The sequence below is a fragment of the Brachyhypopomus gauderio genome, chromosome 12 (assembly GCF_052324685.1).
Source record: "Brachyhypopomus gauderio isolate BG-103 chromosome 12, BGAUD_0.2, whole genome shotgun sequence".
Classification (NCBI taxonomy): domain Eukaryota; kingdom Metazoa; phylum Chordata; class Actinopteri; order Gymnotiformes; family Hypopomidae; genus Brachyhypopomus; species Brachyhypopomus gauderio.
In genome coordinates this window covers 13,484,873-13,510,248 of record NC_135222.1, presented here as the reverse complement: position 1 = coordinate 13,510,248, position 25,376 = coordinate 13,484,873, and the positions used below count along the sequence as shown (strand labels likewise).

The 25,376-nt window shown below is 46.2% G+C and overlaps 1 protein-coding gene across 1 annotated transcript in view; it reads right to left on the bottom strand.

Annotated features, from left to right (window-relative positions):
- Positions 1-3,716: 3,716 nt before the first annotated feature.
- Positions 3,717-25,376, bottom strand: part of gpc6a (glypican 6a) — a 172,250-nt gene continuing 150,590 nt past the window's right edge. Inside the window, 5 exon segments of the mRNA XM_077023214.1 lie at positions 3,717-7,177; positions 7,451-7,511; positions 7,513-7,601; positions 7,604-7,626; positions 9,300-9,430. Coding sequence (XP_076879329.1) covers positions 6,957-7,177; positions 7,451-7,511; positions 7,513-7,601; positions 7,604-7,626; positions 9,300-9,430 — 525 coding nt within the window. The 3' untranslated portion in view covers positions 3,717-6,956.

The following is a 25,376-nucleotide window of genomic DNA, read 5'->3' as shown; positions in this document are numbered from 1 at the left end:
AAGGGTAACAAGGTCTTTTAATATCTGCTTTCATGAGGAACACTGATTTGTCAGCAGGGTGCCATTAACAAAGTCTGTGCTGCAAATGAACTGTAAATTCAGCAGCGTAAGTGTAATGAAGTGTAATGCCACAGTATTACTGCATGGGTGATAGTCAACTACAATAATAATAATATTAAGTGATGTGTAGTTTTAAAGGAAGGTTTTTAAATGAACAGGTTCTTTTGAACACTAATTGCTGTACTTTACACTGAGGAGGAGCATGTTCAATTTCAGGCCAATTTAATTTATTTTGAACAAGAGACACAGTCTTAAAGAGTTTTATTGGACCCAGTTCAGTAATTAGCAAGAGGCAGGAAACTCCTTTGAGGTGAGTGTGTGTTCAGTTTGGAGTGTCCGTGTGGAACTCAGTGTGTTGAGTGTGGTCTGTTTGGAGTCGAGTGTGTTCAGGGTGGTTTGTTTGGAGTCGAGTGTGTTCAGGGTGGTTTGTTTGGAGGCGAGTGTGTGTTCAGGGTGGTCCGTTTGGAGGTGAGTGTGCATGGTGGGGGTGGGGGTGTCTGTTTGGAGATGGAGACTTTTCAGTCCAGAGCCTGCTGCTTTCTTGAGCAGAGAACTTGTCAAATGTGTCGAATTACGACTTCGAACAAGGTCACTGGAATCTAGAGCACCCCCCCCCCCCACACACACACACTACACCCCCCCCCCCCCCATTGCCTTATTTCTGCACTTCATTAGCCCGTGTGGGTGAGCGGGGACCCACTTATCCACCACAGCCCAATGGGAACGGCAAATTGAAAACTCAGATTTAATTTTGCTCCTTTATTTCCATGGGAACAGATCCCTCTTCAGTTCCTACCGCCTATGAGTTTGAAGGCAAAGGACAACAGCAGTAAGGCAGCAGAGGAAGGTTGCCATCACAAAGTAGATTCACACCACCCTTCTGACCTGAACTTCTGCTGACGCCTTTCCATGGCTGGACCACCTCCCTCCCATTCTCCCGTAAATTAGCTGAACGCTGGGAAGCGGTCATGGCGTCACAAGGTCAGTCAATTTGGATCAAGTGATATGCTATGGATTAACAGCAACCTGGTTAGCACCATGGCAAAAGGCCACAGGGTACTGAGATGTGCACAGCCATGACTTTCAGAAAAGAGTGCACAGTATGTGGTATGGTCAATGGTGTGGTCTGTGGTGTGGTGTGGTGTGATCTGTGGTGTGATCTGTGGTGTGGTCTGTGGTGTGTTCTGTGGTGTGAATAGTGGTGTGGTCTGTGGTGTGGTCTGTGGTGTGATCAGTGGCGTGGTCTGTGGTGTGATCAGTGGCGTGGTCTGTGGCGTGGTCAGAGGTGTTGTCAGTTGTGTGCTCAGTGGTGTGATCAGTGGTGTCAGTTGTGTGCTCAGTGGTGTGGTCTGTGGTGTGGTCTGTGGTGTGATCTGTGGTGTGGTCTGGTGTGGTCAGTGGTGTCAGTTGTGTGCTCAGTGGTGTTGTCAGTGGTGTGGTGTGATCTGTGGTGTGTTCTGTGGTGTGGTCAGTGGTGTCGTCTGTGGTGTGATCAGTGGTGTGGTCCTCTGAGGTTCTGAAGCCAGCAGGTTTTCATGGGCTGGTTTGAACATCAATCTTGTTTTGGTTTCCTGGGTGTGAGTTCTCTGATATCTGAAGCAAACAGAAGCCCTGCCCTCTCCACCCTCCCCTCTCAACCCTGCCCCCTCCACCCTGCCCGGGCGGCCCCTCTCCACCCTCCCCTCTCAACCCTGCCCCCTCCACCCTGCCCGGGCGGCCCCTCTCCACCCTGCCCGGGCGGCCCCTCTCCAGGGCTGTTGGTCTCAACCTGGCATTGTTTCCTCTGTGGTTTCTGATCAGCACTCTGTTCATGCCTGTGAGGTGGTTTGTGAACACTGGGTTGGGTTTTATTGGGGGTGTAACCATGGGGGGTGTGGCATGCTGTGTTAAAGCATAGCAATACTGCTGTGTGTCTCAGCATGCGTGCCTAAGCAAACTGTGCAGTGTGTGTGTGTGTGTGTGTGTGTGTGTGTGTGTGTGTGTGTGTGTGTGTGTGTGTGTGTGTGTGTGGAAAGGTTGTCTAGTCTTTCCACCGCTCTCCACCTCTCTCCACCTCACTCCACCTCTTCATGCTTCACCTTAATACCAAAAAAAAAGAACTTTTGTAACTTGTAAAGGACAAAATCATTTTTCATTTGAGTTTCACATGACACCAGATGTGATCCATCCCATGTGACCAGCAGGCTAATACCAAACCAAGAGGGCCGTCCAAACGTGATCACACTATGACCCCTCCCTGCTCTGGCCAAGGTCATTACACACCAGCATTTAAATACAAGTTCTGTGTATGAATATGACTCAATTAAACCGTCTGGGGAAGTTCTTTAACATCTTTATGACACTTTAACCTTATGTTTCAAACAGCTAGGAATGCTTTATAGAGCTGTATGTCCTGCTAGACGATGATGATAAACTTGCTTTAAAGGATGTACCAGTTCTTAGGAACATTCATAAGTTTTTCTGCGGTTGACAAAGTTTTCGATATTTTTGCCTGAATATGCGAGTACATAATTAAACAGACTTTATTTTTGTCCTGTTAAGCAAGTTTGAAATGATTAGCCTTCTGAGAAGACCTCTGGGGCTTGACGTCTGTTTTTATAACTTCCCGCATTGTCCAGCTCGAGTGAAGGAGAAACCACTCAGCAGGGTCTGCTGCGGAGATGGAGAATTATCGTAAACATTTTACTGGGTTTCTAACCATTTTAAAGCAGTGTTGATCTTAATTTAGGAACCAAATTAATAATAAACAAAGGAATGTAGAGATAATGAGAGGAATAGGTCTCCCTGTGTGGGTGAGTCAGGCCTTTTGTGTCTGTAGGGACGGGGTGTTCAATAACATCTGCAGCGATGCATGTCTGCTCCGCCCCTTTGTGGCCCCGCCACGGCTAATCCACTGTAGAGGGCCCTGTCTGCCCAGTGTGAGATAAAGCCGCACGCCGCGTGGAGATAAAGACCAGATGCCATGCCATCTGAAAAGACGCATTCCCACACACCAGCGATAAAGTCCTTGAAAAATTCTGTTTTGAACCAGAGGGAGTCGAGGAGATGGATATCCTCCGGATTACACGCATCTCTATTCAGAGAAGCCTAAATGTCATCTGATTGGCCGGAGCCTTATCTCAGCCGTAAACAAATGCATATCTCCACGCTTATCTCCACGTTCGTTCCTGAGGCCCGGGAGGTGTGGTAGACGTCTGTCTGCATCCCTGGTGAAGCCTGACATGGTGGGTGCTGTCCTGACTTGGGGGGTGGAGCCATTCCCTGGCTCCTCCTCCAGTCAGCTGCTGGAGCATTATGAACATTGTGATTTGTCTTTGGTTAATTAGCATACTAATAATCAGATAATAGGTGAATAAATAAATGAATTAAAATGGTCAGTTACTTCACTAACAGGAAGTGACTGCGATACCGAACAGCCAGTCCTCTTAAAACAAAAGACAGGAGAAATAACAGCAGCTTTTCGTATAAAATGTCTTTATTTTATTTTCACCCTTTCATAGAAGAGAGAGTAACAAAATCCACATATGCAGTCCATTTTTCTTCTTTTTTGTTTGTTTGTTTTTTTTGGGGGGGGGGGAAACAAAACAAAAGCAACATTTAGTAAGGCATGTTTGCTAGCACGCAATGCTCTCTCTGTGTCCCCAGGCCCCCCCGGCTTGAAGCGTTGTACTGCAGTGTAAAACGCCCCCCACAACCCTCCACCAAATGTAACGTTCCACAGAGGGACGTACAGCTTTACATGTAAATGTTCCACAGAGGGACGTACAGCTTTACATGTAAATGTTCCACAGAGGGACGTACAGCTTTACATGTAAATGTTCCACAGAGGGACATACTGCTTTACATGTAAACGTTGACACTTTTACATAATCGGTAAGCATCGACATATGGAACTTGAGATCAAAGTGCAACGTGGAACAGAAACACAAAACCAAACACAAGCAATTCATAATTTATTTTCTTATTTTATATTATATTTATATATATGTATATTTGTAAATGTTACTGACTAACTGTCCCCAACAGTTTATGCTAGTGATCTAGCTTTGAGGGGAGCAAGTCTTCACACAGAAGTGTTCCACAGGGTCACTGAAGCCTGGTGTGTCCTCGGTCCAGCACAGGGTCACTCAGGCCTGGGGAAGGGAGCAGGGAGGTGGGGGTGATGAGAGGGAAGAAGCTTGTTGGGTGGAGGGAAGATGTGGTGGTGGCAGTGATCTAAGTGCAGGAGTTCTCACGGTAAGCACTCTCGTGCCGAGTTGCCGTGATGCAACAGTGAGCCGTTCTGGACCCCAAGTGTCACCATCTCACTTCCTTCTTGTTTCTCTCTCTCCATCAGAGTACAAAAGAGCTCACCTGTATCTTTAGGTATGCTCTCTGCCTCTCCCTCTCTCCCTCTCTATCTCTCTCTTTCCCATTCTCTCTCTCTCTCTCTCTCTTTCTCTCTCTCTCTCTCTCTCTCTCTCTCTCTCTCTCTCTCTCTCTCGGTTCTTGGTTGTGTCGCCTGTATGAAGTTCAGTGGGCGGAGCCAGTACATGATCTTCCCTTTTTCCCCATGACCTCTGAACCCCCTTCACAGGCCAGCTCACGCTGCAGGTGAAATGTGTTAAGGGAATCACTTGAGGTTCCAGCCTTTACATTCATTTCATGTCATCTACACTACCCCTAACCTTAACCTTAACCCTAACCCTAACCCTAATCCCAATCCTAATCCTAACCTTCTCTACACTTCACCTTGTTGGTGAAGTGAACTGAACAAGGTTGCATCATGAGTGGAATTGATCATGTGGTGAGCACATGGATCACGTACAGGTGTTCACATGTGTATTGTACACCTGTTTACATGTGTATTGAACACCGTACACATGTGCATGTTGAACAGGTGTTCAATACATATGTGAACGGGTGTTCAACATGCACATGTGAACAGGTGGTAAACACCTGTGCAGGTGTTCAAGACACAGGTGTACATGTGTTCAGCACACACACGTGTACAGGTGTTCAACAGACATACACACACACACAGGTGTACAGGTGTTCAGCATACTCATGTGTACAGGTACTCAGCACACGTATACAGGTGTTCAACATGAGAATGTGAATCAGGTACACGCGTGCAATAAAAACAGGTGTACAGGTGTTCAGTATACACAGGTGTACGGGTGTTTCACACATAGTATAATGGTAGTTATCCGAGTGGGAACGTTGATAATTACAGATGTCAACTCCACCTTCAAGGAGTTGTCATCTCTAAGGACCCCCAAAAAAATCATGCAAGTGAAAAAGACAAAGAAGACATGAAGAAGAGGAAGTAGAGATGTGGGGGTGGGGCATGAGTGGGAGTGGTCACAGTAGAGGGTGGGGGTGGCCTCTGTAGAGAGTGGGGGTGGGTCTCAGTAAAGAGTGGGGGTGGGGTTTTACTGTTTCAGGAGGGCCTGGGGTGGGTTTTATGTTTTGTGGGGGTCACTGCTAGAGAAAATGCTTTTTTTTGTTTTTCCCTTACTGATGAGCCTGGAGTAAAGTACTGAGCAGACGGCCCCTCTCTCTCTCTCTCTCTCTCTCTCTCTCTCTCTTTCTCTCTCTCTCTCTCTCTCTCTCTCTCTCTCTCACTCACACACACACACACACAGGTGCAGGATCACTCTGCCTGCCTGATTATCTCTGTGATTGGCTTTCAGCTTTGCTGTTTGGCTCTGAGGTTGTGACCTCACTCAGTGTTTCTGATACTGACATTCAATTTAATTGGAGAATAATGTATGAGCAGAAAATAAACTGAACCGACAGGAAGAAATAAAACATCATGTGTTATGAAAGCTGTGTGTTACATATGAGCTTGCTTTTCAGGTCAAAGGTGCTAATTGGTAAAAGCCAAAATAAAGAATTATATTAGAAATATAAATAAATAATTTTCCTTTATAAGAAAAAAAAAACATGTAATATGTGAAATCCCTCTAAAGTATTGAAGCATGTATTGATGTTTGGGTAACGTACAGTTAACGTACAGTCAGAAACCTATAACCTATAACCATCAAAATGTCCAATGGACAAAATCAAAAGCAGGAGGAGTTAACGCTGACATTAATGCGCACCCTGATGGCGTTGTGTTCACAGTGGCACAGAAGAGCAAGACTTCCAGGCTGTGCTTCATCTTTCTCTTCCACCACTCTCCTCTTCATCTTTCTCTTCCACCACTCTCCTCTTCATCTTTCTCTTCCACCACTCTCCTCTTCATCTTTCTCTTCCATCACTCTCATTCTTCTTGAGTCAGTGTGGAGAAGATTTAGGGTTAGGGTTAACCTAAACCCTAACACCTAAACCCTAAAACTAACACCTAACCCTAACCTTAACCCTAACTCTTCTCATGTCAGTGTGGAGAAGGTCGACCACTTAAGCATCAGACTCTTCAGGTTCTCAAAGAGTAAAAAAAAAAAGATTTTACTTAAATTTCTTTTTTCTTTTCTAATCAAGTACCTCAGTGAAAGGAAATGGAGGCATGTTGCCACATTCTCTGGGGTCCGACCCCTGTGGATGGAGTCTGGGGGGGTCTGTTTGGGGGGGGGGGGGGTTTCTCTTTGTTTTGGGGGAAAGAGGTTGGAGGGGGGCTGGATGGGAGGGGTAAGTAACAGGTGGAGGTGAAGCTGCTTCAGAACTGCACCACGGAAATCTTTGGAACAAGCAGGATGCAGAGCTCTCTCTCTCCCTCTCTCTCTCTCTCTCTCTCTCTCATACACTCCATGTTTGGCCTCACTTTCTCTCCATGAGGTTTTTACTCCCAAGCGTTTCCATTCAAAGCTCCACCTACTCAGGTGGGGGAGGGGCTAATCATGTGGTAGGATCTGCGTCCAAAGGAGTCTGTGTCTGGCCAACCCCCTCCCCCCAACCCCCCTGCAGGGCAGCCATTATCTCCAGCACACCGTCAGGGTGACGACAGCCAGCGCGGCAGCCAATGAGAGCAATGAGGAGGCGGGGCCTGTCCGGGCTGCCCTGCCCGTGGCCGGCCGGGGATCACTCTGGTCCGCTCCCGCCATCGGCGCCTCTGTGCTTTGTGGGAAATGGAGTTCAGCAGTGGTACAGCCATCTGTACAGCCACTACCGCTGCCTGACCCACTACCCTCGTCACCTGCAGGATGGGAACAGGAAGTAGCATCACAACCCTACCCACAAGCCCCCCGCCTTATCTCTGACCTCACAATCCAAACACCTGGGAGAACTGTGCAGGAGCATAATTACTGACTGTTATAGTGCAAAGGCTGGTGCAAAGTAATTGGAGTAATTTGATTGGCGCAATTTGTTTGGTGTAAAGTGATTGTTAGTGGTGTGATTGGCGCAATGTTATTGGTGCAGTGTGGTTGGTGGTTGTGACTCTGCCAACAACCTTCCCAGGGCAACTCACTGGAATCTGGGAACAGCACGTCATTGCCGTTATAAGCACTGCGGAGCTTGTTGGTCATCACCCCTGAGGGCCATGATCTGCTGGCGGATGAAGGTGTCCGGCCGCGTGATGTCCACCTCCACTTCCGGGTTACTCAGCTGGTTGGCCAAGCGTCCTTCACCACCTCCGGGAAGTACCTGCACACAGGGACCCGATCCGGCAACAGAAAGGTTCAGTCCGAGGTTTGGTGTCACCCAGCTGCATTCACTGATTCATTCAACCTGCTGGGCTTGAGTTGATCAGCTCAGTCAGGTGGCTGGATCAAAACTATGGAGATGATTTACTTTTGAGGCTTGAACTATCCACCTCTGTGCAGTAGATTCTCATCTGACAGCTAAAATGAACTTCCTCCACAAATCCCTTTAATATTGAGAAAAGGTACAGGATCCCACAGCCTCTAAAACATAAACCCACTTCCTGCCTGTTCCTGACTACCATACATTGCTATACACTGCTGCATTATACACTGATGTACTATACACTGCTGCATTATACACTGATGTACTATACACTGCTGCATTATACACTGCTGTGTTTAGGCTCTTATTTGCAGTTTGCTAAAGGTGGTTTGTACCTGATTGCAGCTTTAAGTGGAGGCTTTTGGACTAATGGTGCTCTTTGAGTTTTAAAATGTTTTTCATGCTTGCCAAATAGAATCTGTGTTCTGGGGAATAATTCTCTAATAAGAGATCTACCGAGAACTGATCCCACAAAAAACCGATGAGATATGAGAAAACAAAGTGTGACCTAAAATCATTCTGCTCCAACTCTTAACACACACTCCAATTACACACACACACACACACACACACACACACACACACACACACACACACACACACACACACACACACACACACACAGAGACAAGAGCTTGGACATGTTATGAAAACACACAAATGGCTGGCCTCAAATTCAGTTTTGGTGCAAGGCTCATTTTCATGGTGAGACCCTTCTGAGGGTGAAGCTGTGTTCCACCACACCATCTGGTGCTGATGGGCACCACCCTTGAGAGGCGGAGGGGTGGGAGACCAGCCTGACAGGCAGAGTGAGCTGACACAATGACTGACATGCACTAGATGAAAGGAGGAAAGGAGAGAGGCTGGGGTGGGCAGAGAGAGAGAGGGGGAGTGAGGTAGAGAGAGAGACAGAAAACTCCTCCAGTTAGCTTTGTACCAGACATATCAACATGTTCTATATTCTGCACCCTGTACGGGCCACTGCTTGTATCTGCATCTCAGTCTCTCCTTTAAAACCCTGCACTTCTGGGACTCAATTTCAATTTCTGAAAGTAACAAAGTGACCTGATTCCATTCCAAATGGAAATGAACCCTCATCCCCTGTACCCTTCCCCTCAGCAAATCAGGCCCATGGTGGAGATCCAGGGAGGCGTCTCAAATGGAGACGCTCCCTCCTGCCACGCCTCCACTGTCCTGCCCAAGGCTTCTCACCAGACCCGCCTTGCAATCTCAGATGCTCTAAACTGGAATTTTAGGGAGTGTCACCATTTAGTGCTGCATACCTGGCAACCCAGTTCAGCCTGGTATAACCCACACAGTGCGAGAAGGGGGGGGTTTCAGTTTTCTTGTGGATTAGATTAAATCCCATTGTTATAATTGGTTTCAGGATTTCTTACATTACTGGCAACTGCCTCAAACATTCGTGTTCAAACTGCTTTTTGGGACTGATGTGAGGTCATCCTCAGGACACGCAGGATACAGAGGTGATGTAAACAGGACATGTGTGTGTGTGTGTGTGTGTGTGTGTGTGTGTGTGTGTGTGTGTGTGTGTGTGTGTGTGTGAGCCTTGCCTTCCTTTGGCGTGACTGTTCCAACACTGCTCACTGTCGGACGTGCTCACTGTCTCCTGGGTGCAGATGTCCTCTGGCAATGCTGACCAGAACCTCTTGGCCTTTTTCAGCTTCTCCTTAATATCAATAACCTGGAAAAAATAAAATAAAAAGAGTGAGTCAATCAGGTCACTCCACTGGACAGGACTCATCCACGTTACTCCGCAGACGTCTTGGTTTGGGCTTGTCCCCTAAAAAAACTAATGAAAATAATCAAAATCAGTCGTGTGTACAGCAAACGGGAAGTGTAAAAGAAAGCCTGCATGGATGTGTCAGTCGTCAGATGTCACCGTAGGGACGGTTGTGTTTGTGAACTGAACTGAACTTGGAGCTGGGAGGCGTAGAGGAGCAGGGAGTGGGACATATTCACATCTTTAGCCAATAACATCACAGCATGAGATTCAGCAAAACAAAATGATTTGTGGACAATGGATGATTGTGTTGTCTGCTACATGACAAATTGCGCAGCATGGTGGACAGCTTAGGGGTTTGGGGTAAGCATCTTTGGTGCTTAGCATGTTTTGGGTTTAGTACATTTGGTGGTTAACATGTTTGGGGTATAGGATGTTTGATTGCATGTTTTGGGTTTAGTGCGTTTGGCGGTTAACATGTTTGGGGTATAAGATGTTTGATGATTAGCATGTTTTAGGTTTAGCATGTTGGGTGGATAGCATGTTTGGGGTTTAGCATGTTGGGTGGATAGCATGTTTGGGGTTTAGCATGTTGGGTGGATAGCATGTTTGGTGTTTAGCATGTTGGGTGGATAGCATGTTTGGGGTTTAACATGTTTGGGGTTTAGCATGTTGGGTGGATAGCATGTTTGGGGTTTAACATGTTTGGGGTTTAGCATGTTGGGTGGATAGCATGTTTGGGGTTTAACATGTTTGGGGTTTAGCATGTTGGGTGGATAGAATGTTTAGGGTTTACCATGTTGGGTGGATAGCATGTTTGGGGTTTAACATGTTTGGGGTTTAGCATGTTGGGTGGATAGCATGTTTAGGGTTTACCATGTTGGGTGGATAGCATGTTTGGGGTTTAACATGTTTGGGGTTTAGCATGTTGGGTGGATAGCATGTTTAGGGTTTACCATGTTGGGTGGATAGCATGTTTGGGGTTTAACATGTTTGGGGTTTAGCATGTTGGGTGGATAGCATGTTTGCCTCTCTGGCTTCTGGTGTCTCCAGTTTCCTCCCATAGTCCCTAAACATGGAGGTATGGTGTGTTTGCTGCTGTAAATTGTGTGTGAATGCCTGCATGCTCCATGATGGATGCTGATCTGTCCTGGGTGAAGAAGGGGTTCTTGTGGCTGATCCCGTCCCCCAGGAGCTGTGGTTTCTGGTTGAGAGTACGCTGTGCACATCCTTGGGTATGTGAAAACTATGTAAGCGTTACTAATGATAAATGAGAGTCTTTGTCACTGGGGCAGATAGCATGTGTGAAGGATTTGTAGTTTGGCTTAAGAAAATGCTGATTTCATGACTCTCTGTAAACACCATTGTCTAAGCAACCATGAGTTGCGCATTTATAGTTTGCATGTGCAATAAGGTGTTTAAGTTTTGGTCATGTGTAATAGTGTGTAAATTTTGGGTAGTGTGTAATATGGTCTTTAGGTTTGGGTCATGTGTCATAATTAATGTGTTTAGATTTGGGTCATGTGTAATATGACCCAAAACAGTTGATGTTCTCATCTTGTTTCAAATCTGTCCTGGTTTTGTAGATTTCACCTTTGTAACATACAAAGGATTCAGCCTTTTCTCTCACAGGAAGCTACACAGGTGCTTGTGCAGTCTCTCAACACCTCAAAGCTCAACTACGACTTTCCACTTGCTGGTGTTCTGTGGGTCATCAGACCTCTCCAACAGAACCAAAACAGCTAGTCTTCACCATCCAAAGTTCACACATCACTCCACCTTCACAGACTTCCAGTAGCTGCCCAAATCAGCCTTTAAACTGTGAAGCTCAGTGCCCTGGTCCTCGAACAGATCTCTCTTGGTGAGATAGTGTTAAGTCTGTGTTAAGCACTGTTCCTTTACCTGTTACCTCTATTAGTGACTTATTAGCATCGTGGATTGTTATATTTCTGTCATAGATTTGCCCTTTGGGTTTTGCATGGTTTGGTATTATCTGTTTTCAGATCTCTGCCTGTTTGACTTTTTTGAGTCTGCTCTCATCTGTAAAATGTTTTTCTCTGATGTAGTCCACCATGCATCTGCTCAGTTATCTTGCACTACAGCTGTTTACAGTATTTATTAAATGTTGTCCCCTAAGAACAACTGTATACCATGAGGCATACAGAATAATGTGCAAATGAGGCACTCAGTTTAACCGGAACTCTAACCATCCCTAACGTAATGCATTCGGAACAATGTGAAAATGTCTGAAAGATTCTTGTGCAGGTCAGTATGTCTAGCCCAACATAGTCCCCTCCTGTACCAGCACCACACATCCACTGTACCCAGAGCGGCTACCAAACTCAAAGCATCAATATAAAACAATGTAAGACAGTAGACATATTATCTTAGTCCAAAAGGCCTGCAGAAATGCCTGACTGCATCATAAAGAGGAGCACTAACGTCACGATTGCTGGTCTGGTGGAGATCTCTACTCAGTCAGACTGTCCTGTGATCTCTCTGGACTGGTCTGGCAGCTCCACATATGGGTCTGTTCTAGGAGAAGGGCCCAACTCTTCAACCTGCTGCTCAAGTGGAACTGGGATGATTTCACAAGCTGGGAGAAAAGGGTGCTGGAGCTCAAAAGACCGTAATGGCTTCCAAAAAGGTTTCCTGAAGACTCAGGAGTCTATCAGGCCATGATGAAGCAGGCAGATAAATTTAGCGACGCTCCGCAGAGCCCAGCTGCTGAGAATGGGAATCCTGCACAGATTACCGGCGGGCCGGACCACAGCACTGTCAATCACACAGAGCTGAACTGACAGCTGGAGGGCTCCAGACGTCTGCTGCACTTGATAACGTGTGTGTGTGTGTGTGTGTGTGTGTGTGTGTGTGTGTGTGTGTGTGTGTGTGTGTGTGTGTGTGTGTGTGAGAGGTGACTGCAGTGAGAAACCACTCTTCCTCCCAAATACACAAGCAAACAAAACTCGGTCTAAGTCAAAAAGATCAACACGCCATGAAGGATCACTCAACACACCATGAAGGATCACTCAACACGCCATGAAGGATCACTCAACACGCCATGAAGGATCACTCAACACACCATGAAGGATCACTCAACACGCCATGAAGGATCACTCAACACGCCATGAAGGATCACTCAACACGCCATGAAGGATCACTCAACACACCATGAAGGATCACTCAACACGCTATGAAGGATCACTCAACACACCACAAAGGATCACTCAACACGCCATGAAGGATAACTCAACACACCACAAAGGATCACTCAACACACCATGAAGGATCACTAAACATGCCATGGATGATCGCTCAACACGCCATGAAGGATCAACACACATTGAAGGATCACTCAAAATGCCATGAAGACACAACACACTATGAAGTATCAACACGCCATGAAGGATCACTCAACAAAGAACATTTCAGGAATTGTGGAAATCCAGAAGATTACAGAGTATGTGTGCAATTTTGTACCCTTCTGGTCAGAAGAAGATTAGTGAAGTTTGTGAGGATGTTGGATGACATAGCCTGACATTCCAGTTCTTCTGAAAGGTGTCCAGCGTGGTGGAGGCCTCTGTCCAGGCCACCGGAACTCATCCACACCAAACCCATCACAGCACCATGCCACACACACTGGACCAGGAGTTGAGGCCACAAAGATGGATTGACCTGATCTGCCCCCCCCCCCCCCCCCCCCCCCCCCACACACACACACACACACACACACCTCCACTGATCACCACAAGCACACAGCTCACAGAGAGCAGTCCATTTCTCATAGTGTTGGCTGCAGCTGCCATGGTTGTGCAGGTAAGCAGTGAGAAGTCACAGCCTGTGACAGGTGTGCGATTACTGTGCCAATACTGTTGACAGGTTTCATTTTGAAGTGATTCATTAAACTCTGAACACTAACACAACAACTGCTGTGCTTCTGCCTGTAACCTCAGCAGTTTAATCACTTATTAGCAAGATTCAATAAAAAAATGAATCAATAAAAACATGAAACCTAGATTACTAATGATGTTTTCAGTTCAGTCTGATAGTTTAGGAAACCCATCCAAAATCAAGAGGTAAATATAGTGTGTTTATACAAAAATCCCTAATCCAACCCCTAACTTTAACACTACCCCTAACACCAACCCTAACACTAACCCTGACCCTTCCTTAAAGACCACTAGATGTTGCTGCCCCTCTGAACCAGAGTAGAGAGGAAGAGAGAGGGAGAGAGTCTGGTTGAGAGGGGGATAGAGAGAGAGAGATAGTGTGGTTAAGAGGAGAGAAAGTGGGAGTGAGAAAGTGGATAGAGTTAGTCGATAGAGAGAAGGGGAGAGAGAGAAATCCCCTGACGAAATTGGCTCTCGGAGACGCTTCAGTATGAATAAATAAACACACTCAGGTTTCAGGTGTGTTAAAATACATGCTCCATATTAAGGCCCTAGTTGAGCAGTGAGGGAACAGTGAGGGGACAGTGAGGGGACAGTGAAAGGACATTGAGGGGACAGTGAAAGGACAGTGAGGGGACAGTGAGGGGACAGTGAGGGAACAGTGAGGGGACAGTGAGGGCCTTCCCAGTGGACACGGGTATCACAAAGGGTCCCAGTATGGAGATCATCTGACTGCTCAGCCACACACACTAACACACACACACACTGTGTGTGTGCGTGTGTACATGGCCTGGCTCAGTGCATCAGGGCACACTGCTGCAAAACGAACTGCTGAACTAATGCTGAAGATCAGCGATGCACTGAGAGGGGGGAGACATGGGAACAGCCATGTGCCACCAGCCTTCTGGCTGTTCTGACGGGGGGGGGGGGACAGAGAGGCTGGCGTCTCCCTGGTGGCGGGTGGAGTTACAGGACAGTGATAGTCCTGCTGCCTCTAAACTGTCCCGTGGGAAGCATGCGCAATAGTCCTGCTGCCTCTAAACTGTCCTGTGGGAGGTGTGTGCGTGACACCATCACTGACTGAGGCAGCCCCTGCTGTGCTATTAGCTCTCCTATGTACAGGGTCTGTGTTCCCAGATACGGCAAACGCAGGACTTTGTGATCAGATCTACTCTGATGAATGAACAAATGTCACTTAAAGTGGTTAAAATGATTAAAGTGAATTACCAAGTGTAGAACATTGAGAGCAAACACAGGTGCACCAGGACAACATGTATGAACACACATGAACACGTATGATCACATATACACCCATATGAATGCATATAAACACGTATGAACATGCATGAACACGTATGATCACATATACACACATATGAACACACATGAACACGTACAATCACATATACACACATATGAACACACATGAACACGTACGATCGCATATACACACATATGAATGCATATAAACATGTATGAACACACATGAACACGTATGATCACATATACACACATATGAACACACATGAACACGTACGATCGCATATACACACATATGAATGCATATAAACACGTATAAACATGCATGAACACGTATGATTACATATAAACACATATGAATGCATATAAACACGTATGAACATGCATGAACACGTATGATCACATATAAACACATATGAATGCATATAAACATGTATGAACACGTATAAACACGTAAGAATGCGAATAAATGTATGAACACATATAAACACATGAACACATATGAATGCTTATAAACATGTATGAACACATATAAACACATATGAACACGTATGAACATGTCTCTTTTGGGTCAGTGAGAATGCTAACTTGTCAGTTTAATGGCAACGACTTAGTGGTAAATGAGAGAGCTGTATGTGTCTCCTCAGCCACGAGTCTGGCACAACTAATCAGGGCTCTTTCTAGAGAAATCTGGGCTCTTTCTAGAGTTGTTCCTCATGTCCCCTGGGCCCTATCTCTTGTGGCCCAGTGCAGCAGGACCCTCGTTAGACCTTCATTAGACCCTCGTTAGATCTTCATTAGACCTTTGGGGTCTGCGGTCCTTGGGAGAGAGACGGCTGTGTGCTCGTGTGCTGAATTTAACCAATCATGGCAGGGTTATCCAGCAATTCCAGGATCGGTTGCTCCTTTGCCCTGCTCACATTTGACCTGACAGAGACAACAATATCACACCCACAGCCCCTCTGACCTCTGACATTCCTGCCCCAACAGTGGTGAGGCTGGAGGCGTCAGGGGCAGGTGGGGTGGGGGGTTCAAACCAGGCCATTTACAGCCCAGCAGCAGTGTGTCCGGGTAAGGGCCATGACACAGCGCTTTTCCATGGCTCTGCTCATGTTGCAGTGTCTCGTCGCCCCCATGAACCAGGTGACCCCCCCCCCCCCCCCCCCCCCCCCCATCCGTCAGTTCACTCAGCGTGTCCTAAATACAACGGCAAACCAACTAGATGAAATTTCAACCTAAACAGAACAGCATGTTTAAAACAGATCTACACTTGAGAATTGTATAAATAAACTCAATGGCTAACCACTCTACTGTACCAGTAGATTTCATAGTAATTTGTTGCCAGTTGCCAGTATAGTAGTAAGTAAGCCAGTATAGTAGTATGTAAGTCAGACATATACTGTATATGTTAAAGTAGGTAAAATCCACATGCAATTGTCTGCTACAGTAGGGTACAATAAAATACACAAACTATTACCCAACACAGTACTGTACAGTAAAATACACAAACTATTACCCAACACAGTACTGTACAGTAAAATACATTATTACCCCTTACAGTAGAATACAGTAACACCTAGTCTGCCTGACTTTCATACTAAATAAAGACTTTAACAATCCTGTTGACACCTCACCCATCTGTGCTAAACTGTGGCTGACCTTAAACAGGATCAAAGAGAGGTGGATTAGCATCTCATTTGCATTATGATAATTTACAAAAGGCTTCCTGCTAGGTTGCCGTAGTTAGGACTGTGGGTTTGGCCTCAGCATGGCTGAAGCGTGGTTAGCCACAGCAGCATGCAGTACTCTTTCCAGACGGATCCCTGTGGATATGTGCTGGAGGGGCTGTGTACACACATGCGCATAAACACACACAAACAACACACACACACACACACACACACACACACACACACACATGCAGCAGCCTTCCAGACAGTCATTATTCATGCAGAAACATTTTGCAACAAGAAAGCAGGGGATGGTCAGAACATTGGTAATCGAGAGGGCCGGGGTCCAGGACGTCACACACACACACACACACACATATACACAGGTGAAAAACGTATTCTCTTCTGCCTGAGGAATACCATGAGCCATACACACACACACAGGCACACATACACACACACATGCATACAGATGTCTGTATATAACACACTGAAACCTAACCTTAGCAAACTTACTCAAAAAAAAAAAGAGACAAATACATGTTAATGAGAATCAGATTTCCTTGTTTCCTGTCAGTCAAGATCATGAAGTGCAAGACTGACAAGTCATGCATATAAAGTTGTCCCAATAGTGAAGATCACACACAGGTGTATCACATCAGGTGCACATGATCAGAACATCGTTACCCAGAATGCTGAACAAGGCTTGCCCTATTTAAACCTCAGAAAACTAGTTTGACTGTTGAAGTGAGAGTGATTACCTTGGTCAAATCCCTTTCTGAGGCCCTCAGAAAGAAGATTGTGGCTGCTTATGAGTCTGGTAAATGGACATCAGCCATTCCACCATCCGCAAAGTTGATTCAAAACAACTGTGATATGACGATGCCCAATAACATACCAGTAAATCCGCGACCAGTAAAGTACTGGTGGAGAGTGGAATGGCCAAGTCAAAGTCCAGATCTTAAACCCACTGAGATGCTGTGGAGTGATTTTAAACAGGCTGTACATGCAAGAACCCCCTCAAACATCACACAGCTGACAGAATTCTCTGTTGAGGAGTGAGGGGAATGTTCTTCAGATCGATGTCAGAGATTGGTAGATGGCTACAAGTGAAAGAATGTTAATTTTTGTTGTTTAATAGCAATTTGCAATTTAAAATTATTTTCTAGAAAAAAACAAAAACAAGACTAGATATTCATATGTGAACAATCAGCTCACAGTGACTGATATTAATCACATAACGACACTGACAAAGACCAGATGCTGTGAACACTGTAGATACAGAGACCAGCAGTATGACAGTAACACTGTAGAGACAGAGACCAGCACTGTAACTGTAACATAGTGGAGACAGAGACCAACAGTGTAACAGTAACTGCAGAGACAGAGACCAGCAGTGTAACAGTTACACTGTGGAGACAGAGTCCAGCAGTGTATCACTGACACTGTAGAGACAGACCAGCAGTGTATTACTGCAGAGACAGAGACCAGCAATGTAACAGTAATACTGTAGAGACAAAGACCAGCAGTGTAACACTGTAGAGGCAGAGACCAGCAGTGTAACAGTAACATTGTAGAGACAGCACTTGACTTTCACTTTGTGTGACACACTCTACCAGAGAGAGATAGAGAATGAAAGAGCTTCCATTTCTCAATAAGTGAATAAGAAATCTCTAAATTCATCAGTTTATTGTTTGTGAATTAGTCCATGGCAATAAACAGATATTAATCAGACACTTCACATTAATTACAATGCTCAGTCAACATGAAAAACAGTGATGTTTCTTGAGCCTTTCGGTCTGTTTGCTCTGATCCCAGGTCAGCATTCAGTTTTGGTCTGTTTGTTCTGATCCCTGGTCAGTACTCCGTTTGGGTCTGTTTGTTCAGATCCCTGGTCAGTACTCCATTTGGGTCTGTTTGGTCTGATCCCAAGTCAGTACCCCATTTGGGTCTGTTTGTTCTGATCCCAGGTCAGCACTCAGCTTGCTTGGTGCTGGCAGCTTCTCTCCACTGAAAACACATTTCTGTGGACGTTTGAACACCAGGGTGTATGAAATGTCTGAAGAAAACATTTCAGAAAAAATAACCAACCAAATGTGCTTATCCACAGGGCTGTTTCTAGATCTTTCTATCGCTCAGAATTTTGGGCAAAACCCAAAATCTTTATCAGCCTTGGTCCATCTCAAGATACATGCTGCCTTAGTGGTGAGGAGTTCCTTTAAGGAGCAGAATAGGCCAACACTGCTGATGGGGAAACAGGATCCGTCACCTCCCTCAAGATGGTATGCTCCATCAAATGGTACGTCCCATTCAGATTTCATTAAATTAACCCTCAGTGGGCACATTATTATCAGCATGAAGTGGTTTTTGATGGCCATTACTTCTCGGGTTTGGTTTGGTGTGTCAGTGTGTGTTCTATCAAGCGTGGCATATTCATACAGATGCCACTCACACAACACTTCCCTCCCACACACATGCTGCAATTAGGTCTGAGATATTAATCTCTCTCTATGAATCTCTCTCTCTCACACACAATAAACATTAAAGTAAACTAAAGAAAGTGATAATGACACTGTGAGTGTGTGAATCATTTGGCTGTTAGCTGCTCACACCCCCCCCCACCCCCCCGTCTGCATAAGCCCAGTGAAAGCTTGCTTTATCTGGGGCCTATCAGAGCAATGCAGTCAGAGGGGCAGAGGGGGCAGGGCTGGGCTTGACTTCACCCACAGATCATTAAAGAAAGATTTTTAAAAACTACTGCCCACATCAAGTACTCATCTCTTTTTCCCTGTCTCCCCTCCCTCCCCCCATCACTGTCCTTCTCCCTCCTTTCTTCCCTTCTCTATCTCTCTATCTCTCTCTCTCTCTCTCTCTCTCTCTCCCTCTCTCTCTCTCTCCTGTGCAGGGCAGGGTGTATTAGACAGGGATGGAGAATCTAGTGTGTATCTAAAATAATGCTATGTTAAGAGTGAAGGGCAGTTATGATTCAGGACACTGAACCTGTCAGCTCTCATGAGGAGTCCAAAGCAGTCCAAAACCCTGCAGACAAAACCCTGAACACACACACACACACACACACACACACACACACACACACACACACACACACACACACACAGGTTGCTCTTACCTGTCCTGTGCTCTTGACACGGGCAGTGGGCTGAAAGACTCAAAGACTCACCTCACAGACTACTCACTGCGGATCTGCGACTCTGCGGTTCTGAATGGGTCTTGCGACCCCAGGAGGCTGTGCCTCAAGCAAATGCCAGCGTATTCGTGTCTAAACCACACACAAAACATATGTGGTGTTGTTCAAGGCTCTTTGTCAACTGCAGACACCATTGTGAAATATTTATAAAGTCATTAAGTTGTTGACACCACAAGCTTGCAGGACCATCACGCTGCTAAGCCAGAGTGAGGAATTCTGGGAAAATCGCTATGAGCTTTTCCACCCAAGTGGCAGAGAAAACACTGTGTGCACCATCTCCACCCCTGGTCACCATCTCCACTCTGTGCACCATCTCTACTCGGGACACCATCTCCACCCTGGTCACCATCTCCACCCTGGTCACCATCTCCACTCTGGGCACCATCTCCACTCTGGACACCATCTCCACTCTACCACAGACATACTCGCTATTTTATGTATTTCTCGAGTCATCAAGACGGCAGTGTCAGAGATGTCTGGCACATTGCCTCACTGTAACAACACTGACATTTTCTCTTATTTAATGACTAGAACAACTTTCTATAAAGTGTCTCAAATTCCAGACATTTACAGCCCCTAGAGTTAGGCTTAGGGTTAAAGGTTAAGGGTTAAGAGTTAGGATCAAAGGTTAAGGGTTAGGGATTGCCTAGTGTCAGCGCTCTGTTGACTTTTCGAGGAGCATCACCACCATCAGCAGCAGTGATTCTTGCACCAAGGGGTTCTTTTTTCGCACTTTTGCTCTTTCTCATCTTCTCACTGTAGCGATAACTGGCCAATTTCAGTGAATGTGTGACACATCAGATTTTCCCTTTTTCATATTATTAGGAAATCGGTAGGTTGATGAGAGTCATTCACACAAAATGCTAATTTTGCTTTCCGCAAGGTTCATTAGTTTCATTCAGTGCATAGTTTCAATTTCGTTCATTCTAAGATGAGATAGAAAGAGAGAGCGGGGGGGGGTGGGGGGGGGGGGGGGGGGGGAGAAAAGCTTGAGGGAGTTTCTCTTAGTAAAGACTTGGTTTCACTACAACATTCACTATATTAGCTGTGATTACGCCTATGCCAATAATCAGAGTTTGTGACAAAAACAGAATTATGGGTAAACTTCTGCAATCCTGACAAAGTTAGTCAACCCCTTGACCTTGATATGGGGTGAGATCTGGGCTGAGCCCAAACATTCTTCCTTATGTATTTACATATATGTATTTATGTGTATATGTGCACACGAGCACATACTGTATGTAGATGTGTGTCGAGTAAGAGCAGGACGTGTTTATCTCGTCATACCTCAATGCATATATAATTGTGTTGTCAGTTGTCTATTCCATGAGTCTTTGATGTACCTACATGTATGTGTGAGTACATGTATATATGTGTACATGTATGTGTGAGTACATGTATATATGTGTACATGCATGTCTGTATGTCTGTGTGTAGCAGGGCAAAAGAAGAGAGCCTGAGTTGTGCTGGAGATCATGAAGAGTGTTAATAACAGCACACAGGACATGTGATGGTGTTAATAACAGTGTGCATGACAGGTGATGGTGTTAATAACCACGCAGGACAGGTGATGGTGTTAATAACCACGCAGGACAGGTGATGGTGATAATAACCACGCAGGACAGGTGATGGTGATAATAACATCACACATGACTTGTGATGGTGTTAATAACAGCATGCATGACAAGTGATTATGTTACTAACCACATGCAGAACAGGTGATGGTGTTAATAACAGCACATAGGACATGTAATGGCGTTAATTACAGTGGACAAGACAGGTGATGGCGTTAATAACAGCACATAGGACATGTGATGGCGTTAATAACAGCACGTAGGACATGTGATGGCGTTAATAACAGCACATAGGACAGGTGATGGCGTTAATAACAGCACATAGGACAGGTGATGGCGTTAATAACAGCACGTAGGACATGTGATGGCGTTAATAACAGCACATAGGACAGGTGATGGCGTTAATAACAGCACATAGGACAGGTGATGGCGTTAATAACAGCACATAGGACAGGTGATGGCGTTAATAACAGCACATAGGACATGTGATGGCGTTAATAACAGCACATAGGACAGGTGATGGCGTTAATAACAGCACATAGGACAGGTGATGGTTGAGAAATCTTTGGCAGATACTGGAGGAAGTGCCAGGCTCAGGAGTTACGTTACACAGTCAGTCAATGAACTCTGGAGGGAAGGAACTTGGCTGCAGATGAGACTTGATTGGCTCCTGCTTCATTGTGGTGGGGAAGTGCTCTCGACTCCAGACCGTGGGCTGACGGGAGGACTACTCACACTCTCAGACTCACAGACTACTCACTGCGGATATGCGACTCTGCGGTTCTGAATGGGTCTTGCGACCCCAGGAGGCTGTGCCTCAAGCAAATGCCAGCGTATTCGTGTCTAAACCACACACAAAACATATGTGGTGTTGTTCAAGGCTCTTTGTCAACTGCAGACACCATTCTGAAATATTTATAAAGTCATTAAGATGTCGACACCACAAGCTTGCTGGACCATCACGCTGCTAAGCCAGAGTGAGGATTCTGGGAAAATCGCAAAGTGGCAAAGAAAACATTGTGTGCACCATCTCCACCCCGGGCACCATCTCCACCCTGTGCTCCATCTCCACTCTGGTCACCATCTCCTTTCTGGTCACCATCTCTGATATGTGCACCATCTCTACCCTGGGCAACATCTCCACCCTGCTCACCATCTCCACTCTGGACACCATGTCCACTCTGTGCACCATCTCCACTCTGTGCACCATCTCCACTCTGGACACCATCTCCACTCTGTGCACCATCTCCACTCTGTGCACCATCTCCACTCTGGGCACCATCTCCACTCTGTGCACCATCTCCACTCTGGGCACCATCTCCACCCTGGGCACCATCTCCACTCTGTGCACCATCTCCACTCTGGGCACCATCTCCACTCTGTGCACCATCTCCACTCTGTGCACCATCTCCACTCTGGGCACATTCCGTCACTGTAAAACGTAATTATTTCAGGGCTGAACATTGCTTGGCGTTTTTATAAACAGAACGTGCCCCTTTGGCTGCCATGTCGAGAGCACAGGTCTGATGTTCGGGGCCAGTTGTTTTTTGACAAGTCCAACATAGAGTTCTTGAATTTTCTAATATGGAGCGAGTGAGGCAGCAGGGTTAACCCTAAACCCTAACCATAAACCCTAAACCCTAATCCTAAACCCTAAACCCTAACCCGAGCCCTAGCAAGTGCGGCAGCAAGCGTTGGGCTCTCAGAGGCGTTGCTCAGGAACGCAGAAGACGTCAGCCAGCGAAGTGAAAGATTGAGGACCACTCTGCTCTCTCCTCTCCTTTCTCCTCTCTCTGCTGTCCTCTCTCCTCTCTCTGCTCTCCTCTCCTCTCTCCTCTCTCTGCTCTCCTCTCCTCTCTCCTCCCCTCTCTCTCCTCTCCAGTGATGTGTGCAGTTCTGGTACAGGCTAGATGAGTGAGAGTGAGATGAGCACAAGGAACCAGAGACGCTCAAATGCACAAAATCCTTGTCATGATGTCTGACGATGGAATATCTGGTTGCTTTTTACACCATAACAAAATCAGGGCAAGCTAATGGCACTCACTCTTCTCTCCAGAGAGAGCATGAAAGGCTGTGTGTGTGTGTGTGTGTGTGTGTGTGTGTGTGTGTGTGTTTGTGTGTGTGTGTGTGTGTGTGTCTGAGGGGGTTTCCCAAAGATCCATTAAAGGGGTGAATTTATGAGCCCAAAACAGTCTATCTGACAATACACACACCAGACCCCTAACGTAAAGAATATAACTTTCATCAGAGCCAATGCAGCATTACAAGAACCTTCCACCACATCTGGATAAACAGACAGAGAGCAGATATACAGAGGCAGATAATCACACTGAGGACAACTGGCATGTCGTAACATCTGCTTGTCAACTGGCTTTCAGCAAAAGTGAGATAGCACAAACATGCAGCTTTGGAGAGCCTAGCAATTAGTCAAACAAGTGTTCCAGTGTGTGTGTATGAGTGTTTGTGTGTGGGTGTGTGTGGAGCTAATCAGTCTCCCCCCCCCTCTCTCTCTCTCTCTCTCTCTCTCTCTCTCTCTCTCTCTGGCTTGCACACTGATTACTAACTTGACAAGAGAGGATACAAATGTGGATCAGTGCTAAATGATTAATCATATCATGAAACTCAACTTAGAAACTTGAAAAGCAGAGAATCATCAGCAAGACACAGAAGAGGTGAAGAACGTTCCATCACACACACACACACACACACACACACACACACACACAGCGGCCTAGTGCACACACACAGGGACCTCACTTCTGTATAACTGTTCATGAGCACATTTATCTACACACATCACGCTAACATGCTACACTATCACATTACACTAACACATTGCACTAAAACATCATGCTAATATGCCACACTATGCCATTACACTAACATGTTACATTAACACATTACACTAACATGTCATAGTAACATACTACACTAATGCATCTTCATCTTCATAAGGACTTGTGTGAAGTTCAGAAACATCTGTGCTGAGAAACATCTGTGTGAACCCAAACCAAACCAACAGCTTGTGCAGCTTCACAGGTCATGGTCATGTCAACCCTGTGTGCATTTGAACTGCTGCTTTAAGAAGACTTTCAGGAACAGTGTGTGTGTGTGTCTGTGCATGTGCCTGTGTGTGTGTGTGTGTGTGTGTGTGTGTGTGTGTGTGTGTGTGTGTGTGTGTGTGTGTGTGTGTGTGTCTGTGCATGTGCCTGTGTGTGTGTGTGTGTGTGTGTGTGTGTGTGTGTGTGTGTGTGTGTGTGTGTGTGTGTGTGTGTGTGTGTGTGTGTGTGAAGCAGTAGGATACATAAGTTGTTACATCCTTGTGAATTAGAAGCTCACTGTGCTTCGATCTTCAGGATTTAAACTCTGCCTTTAAGCCCCAAGGCCCATCACACAGTACGAATCAAGACACATTAAGGCTTCAAACTGCTTTAATGGGCAATAGAATAAGTTGTGATGGGGCAGGTGTGAAATATGCCCCAGCTGCTTTCCTCCACGCCCCTCAGTCACTCAGGGTTTCTCCCTTTGTTGGTGATAGAGGCTGTTTGCTGGTGATGGAGGCTGGTTGCTGGTGATGGAGGCTGGTTGCTGGTGATGGAGGCTGGTTGTTGGTGATGGAGGCTGGTTGTTGGTGATGGAGGCTGGTTGTTGGTGATAGAGGCTGTTTGCTGGTGATAGAGGCTGTTTGCTGGTGATGGAGTCTGTTTGCTGGTGATAGAGGCTGTTTGCTGGTGATGGAGGCTGGTTGCTGGTGATGGAGGCTGGTTGTTGGTGATGGAGGCTGGTTGTTGTTGATGGAGGCTGGTTGTTGGTGATGGAGGCTGGTTGCTGGTGATGGAGGCTGTTTGCTGGTGATGGAGGCTGTTTTTTGGTGATGGAGGCTGTTTACTGGTGAAGGAGGCTGGTTGTTGGTGATGGAGGCTGTTTTTTGGTGATGGAGGCTGTTTACTGGTGAAGGAGGCTATATGCTGGTGATGGAGGCTATATGCTGGTGATGGAGGCTGATTGCTGGTGAATGAGGCTGGTTGTTGGTGATGGAGGCTGTTTGCTGGTGATGGAGGCTATACGCTGGTGATGGAGGCTGTTTGTTGGTGATGGAGGCTGGTTGCTGGTGATGGAGGCTGGTTGCTGGGCGACACACTGACTCAACATTCAGCCTCCCATCCAGTTTTAGGCGTTGCCACGGCTGCAGTGAGTGAATAAGAATGTGGAACATGGAGGCGGAGAAGAACAACAAAGTGACTCCTCTCACCACTCACAGGTGGTGTGACTCCTCTCACCACTCACAGGTGGAGTGACTCCTCT